Genomic DNA, 5,453 nt, shown 5'->3' on the forward strand with positions numbered 1-5,453 from the left:
CCCACTGCAGTGGAGGAGACCTTTGGCTTTGGGCTCTGATTCAAAGTTGTTGTGACCCCATCATACCAGGATGGATTACAGATGACATAGGCTGCTCACGTCACCATTTCCCTGAGAAGAGGAGTCTTCTTTCTCTAAAATTACTCTGTTTTAGTACTGAAGGCGTCTTTTAGCAGCCTTTTCTCTCCTCTTGACACGAGAAACCCAACGGATTCCTGCTGTTTCAGAAAGGTCACTCTTACAGACCAGGGGATTCCAGTAGTCAGGGTTCAGGTAGTCATGTTTAGGTGCCTTCCAGGGGCTGGAAATGTGAGAGAATTCTAAAGCACAGCCCCTAGAGGGCTGGTGTGTAAGTCTATTTCCTAGGCTTCATAGGCAATTTAACCGGTAAACTCTCTGCATTTCAGCTCTCCTTATAATATTAATTTTTCTGTAGTAGAAGTTATACCTAAAAAAATGTTTGTCCATTCAACAGCGTTTACAGGTATAGTTTGGTGACACTGATTACGTTTATCATGTTTTACAGTCATTCCAACGAAAAACCAAACCAAGTGCCATCAAGTTGATTCCGACTCACAGCGACCATATAGGACAGAGTAGAACTGCCCACATAGACTTTCCAAGGAGTGCCTGGCGGATTTGAACTGCTGGCCCTTTGGTTAGCAGCCGTAGCACTTAACCACTATGCCACCAGGGTTTCCAAATGGAAATGGTAACCTTTTGTCACTGAGGAAAAACAAGGGCGTGCTGTCCTTGTTTCTGCAGAGGTTGTGCTCCTTGTCGTCTTCTAACATTAGACTGTGTTTGTGGACCTGTGACATCCCCAGTTTCGGCCTTGGTGCTCTCTGTTGAATGAGAGTCTCCTGACTTGAATCAGCCACATGCTGATCTCCAAGAGTTGAAGAAAATATGACCAGCTCAGTGTTTGGGTTGCCAGTGTGTTGATATTGGCCCCTGGTCCTCTCATGGTTGTGAGAAACAAAAGCAAAACTGCCCTTCTGCGGTGTTTACCAGTTACTATACATCATCCTGTCTCCACCCGGTGCTTTATGTTTTGTTGAGTGTGTTCTGGTAGGGCTTACGGAAGGAGGGGTAATTGTTTGTTCACAAGGAAGTGAAGATCTGAATGAGAGCATTTCTCTAATGTCTGCTATGTTTTCTAACCATTCCAGACGGTAAAGAGAGAGGAGAATACAAGTGCAATTGGTTGCAGTCGAACTGTAGAGAGATAATTTCAGTGCTGGGCGTCTGTGAGACAGAAAGCAATCAGTGAGGAAGTGAATGTAGTTAGTGAAGGGACGAGGCTGATGGCCATACCGTAGAGTAGACCTTGATAGTACACAGAACCTTGTGTCAAATCCCTAAGAATCCTCTGTTCCCCAGGACTGTCAGCCTCACCCTTCATTCTTGTACACACTGAAGTCCATGGTACCTTGCTGATGCAGAATGTGTCAATGTTTTAGGACTCAGTGGTTGTTGAGGATGTGGCTGTGGTCTTTACCCCGGAAGAGTGGGCTTTGCTGGATCTTACTCAGAGAAAACTCTACAGAGATGTGATGACCGAAACCTTCAGAAACCTGGCCTCAGTAGGTAAGAACAGATTCCTTTTTTTTTCTTCTTTTTTCTGTTATTCCTTTAGTGAGCAAACCTCTTTTACTCATTAACTTTACTCCAGAATTTGGGCTGAGCAATGAGAATGAATCATTAAATAAAGCAGGCATGGTCCTTTGGTCTATCGAGCGCATGTACCTTGGCTTCTCCGTGAACACAAAGCACTATGTATTACACTTAGCTTTAACTTCTCTTGTGATTAAAAGCCTTGAGGCTCTTTAAGTGTTGTAAATGTAAGCATTGGCTTTAGGGGTCACTTTGGGGTACAGACGGTATTGTATTTTGGGACCGCGTAGAGTATTACTGTGTTCATTACAAGTTTCACATGATTATTTTGCTGCAAATCAACCCACACCTGTCTATCTTCAGAGACCCTGAAGATCAAAGTCTTGGCTCAATGTCAAGGAACTCCTCATTACTCTTCACTGCCTTCCCTCATGATAAGCGTTTCTTCATGAGCACCATGTCAGCTCTACACATTTGTTTTCCCAGAGACACAACTTCACGGAAACCTGAGCTTCCTTTTCTGACTTTAGTGATCCTTTCACAGCTGCGGTCATGCGGATCCTTTTTCTCATTTAATGTTACATGTATATCGTGTCCAATATCTTTCTACTTAGCTCTAATTACGCTTATTCATGTCACCATTACTCTCAAGGTTCATAAAAGTATGTCCTAGTAAATTGCTTCTAAACCATTGGTAAAGTGCTGAAACCGTGAAATGTGGCTACGTCTTTATTAACAGTGGTCCTTTTTCCCCTAATAATTTCTTTCTGTTTGTTTCATATCGCGAACCTCAACTTGAATTATTGGGTCAGACTTTGGAAACCTTGAGGATGGAGAAAAGTTACCCAGGAAACATATAATGATGCGATACATAAAAAATAACATCTGGTCGTCCACGTTAGGAGAAATCTCTGAATTACATAGTAATAAAGATGATCATAAAAACCAAGAGAGACGTTTGAGGTGAGTGTCATTCAAAGAAGAGAAAGCGGTGCTTCACGAGACAATCCTGAGTTGTGATGACCTTAAAATACACATTCGTATGTTCATGTGTGTATACCAAGGTTTCCAACTGTTTCACAACAGTTCAGTAATTGTAAACATAAAGAAGGTTGGTGTACGCATTGCATAGCCTCCAAACCTATTGCCTGTTGGATTTTGACCTGAGCAGAGAACAGTTGGCGGTGCCCTGCACAAACACGGTGTCCCACTACACTGCTTTGAATGTGTGTTTCTCGTCATACTCCTGCTATTCAGAATTCTGCAGCAGGTTCCTGAAACTTTTTTGGAATCCATGCAGGTGGGATTATTCACAGTACTGTGCGGAGCGACACGCGTTGAAACCTATGAGATTGCCTGCCATCTTTGTTCAGGGCCCTGTGGTGTTTCCAACACAGGTTTAAATCCGATGGGCAGCAGATATTCAACGCAAACACTGCCCTTATTTACGTTGGCAATTTTTGAAGTAATACGAACCAGTTCGAAGCCCTGATATGTACTCATACATATATAAATATATATGTGTATGTATATTTGTATATGTATAAACTTTGCTGTAAACTTACGTGTTCAGGGAATTTTCACAACTTTTTCATAAATGTGTGTCAGACATTGAGTATTTGAAACATATTTCACTTACACACAATGATCAGAAAGCCTCATATTTTAGAAAAACAGTGACAATTATGGTAGTATTTCTGCTAGATGATTTAAGCTATGAAACAGGAGAGAAGTCAAGCCAAAAACTGCATGTTCACTTTGTTTGGTAATGAGGAAGTGGAAATAATTGATTTCCAACATGTTACCTGTTTTTAACAGAATTCATACAGTAGAAAACCTCTGTGAAAGTAACGAAGGCAATCCGTGTGGGAAAACCTTCAGCCGGGTTCCAAATCTTACCGTGCAGAAAAGAAATCCTCCAGAAGTAAATCCTTTTGAATGCTCTGACTGTGAAAAAGCCATCATGGATCCCTCATCACATAACCACCATACCTGTCAGTTTATTACATCTAGAGAAGCCTGTGGTGGTACCACTCCTATGAGACCTCTTAGTGGCAAGAAACCCCATAAGTGTGAGGTATGTGGAAAGGATTTCATTTGTATCTCAACTCTTAAGAATCCTGTGACAACACTCACTAGTGACAATCAGTATAAATGTAATGAGTATGGGAAAGATTTCTGTAGTTTCTCGTCCTTTTGGACACATGTGAGAGGTCACAAGGGTGAATGTAAAGAAAGTTCTTCTAGTGACCCTTTATCCCTCCTTTTCTCTAACAGAGATAAGCCCTATGAATGTAGGGAATTTAGGAAAGCCTTTAGTTTTTCCTCAGCCCTCACTGCACATTTAGGAACTCACAGTGAAGAGAGGCCTTACGAATGTAATGAATGTGGGAAAGCCTTTAGATGGCCCTCATACCTCACTAAGCATATGCGAACTCACAGTGGAGAGAGGCCTTATGAATGTCAGGAATGTGGGAAAGGCTTTAGTCAGTCAGGACACCTCACTACCCATATAAGAACTCACACTGGGCAGAGGCCTTATGAATGTAAGGAATGTGGGAAAGCCTTTAGTCGGGTCTCAACCCTCACTACACATATAACAACTCACAGTGGAGAGAAGCCTTATGAATGTAAGCAATGTGGGAAAGCTTTTAGGCAGTTCTCAGGCCTCATATCACATAGAAGGATTCATACTGGAGAAAGGCCATATCAATGTAAGGAATGTGGGAAAGCCTTTAGGTATTCTTCAGCCATCGCTTTGCATAGGAGAATTCATAGCGCTGTCAGGCCTTATGAATGTAAGGAATGTGGGAAATCATTTAAGTATTCTTCTACCTTCACTTCACATATAAGAATTCACAGTGGAGAGAGGCCTTATGAATGTAAGGAATGTGGGAAAGTCTTTAGGCAATCCTCAAACCTCACTGTACATAGAAGGATTCACAGTGGAGAAAGGCCTTACGAATGTAAGGAATGTGGAAAAGCCTTTAATTGTTCCTCACATCTCAGTAATCATAGAAGAACTCACAGTGGAGACAAGGCATATAAACGTACACAATGTGGGAAAGCCTTTAGTCAGGTCTCATTCCTCACTAAGCATGTAAGAACTCACAGTGGAGAGAAGCCTTATGAATGTAAACAATGTGGGAAAGCCTTTAGCCAGTCCTCAGACCTCGTGACACATAGAAGAGTTCATACTGGAGAGAGGCCATATCAATGTAAGGAATGTGGGAAGGCCTTCGTGATTTCTCGTCCTTCAGAAGACATATAAAAACTCATCGTGGAGGACTCAGGAATGTCAGGAGTGTGAGAAAGCCTTTCCTTGTTCATCACACCTCATATCACATATAAGATCTCACTGTGGAGAGACTACTCTGTCAAAAGGGGGGTGTTTCATTCTTAATTCTGTAATTTCAAACAGCAAATTTCTGAAAGTCAGTGATAAAAGAACAAAGTTTCTCAGTGTGTAACAAAGCAGTACTACCTCCAAGAAGGGGTCATTCGAATTCCTTTGTGCCTATGAAAGTTTCGTTTTCACTATGGCATTGTCTTCATCAGTGTTTCTTATTTTCTCAGTCCAGGCCAAATTTTACCTTTCGGAAAGTCCTTGACTATAACAAATAATCCTGTAGGGACTAGCCAGGAGCAAATGTGGTTTTATATTTGTTAATATTTTTATGGATGTTATTTTGTATACAATGAAATGCACTCTTCTTGTATTTAGTTTAAGAGTGTTTTTTGAAAAAAATTGTATTCCATGGGAATTCCACTTTGGAATACAAGCTGACAGTTCCTTCGAAATCTAAACACAGGCCTCCCATTCTGATCCAGCAGTA

General features: G+C 41.4%; 1 protein-coding gene across 1 annotated transcript; it reads left to right on the forward strand.

The window, feature by feature from the left end:
- The first annotated feature begins 3,415 nt into the window (after window positions 1-3,415).
- On the forward strand, window positions 3,416-4,888 carry LOC135229069 (zinc finger protein OZF-like). The gene has a single exon (XM_064278861.1). It carries the CDS (start codon window positions 3,416-3,418, stop codon window positions 4,886-4,888), a length of 1,473 nt encoding a protein of 490 aa, XP_064134931.1.
- Window positions 4,889-5,453: the final 565 nt, after the last annotated feature.

The sequence above is a fragment of the Loxodonta africana genome, chromosome Y, assembly GCF_030014295.1.
Source record: "Loxodonta africana isolate mLoxAfr1 chromosome Y, mLoxAfr1.hap2, whole genome shotgun sequence".
Lineage (NCBI taxonomy): Eukaryota > Metazoa > Chordata > Mammalia > Proboscidea > Elephantidae > Loxodonta > Loxodonta africana.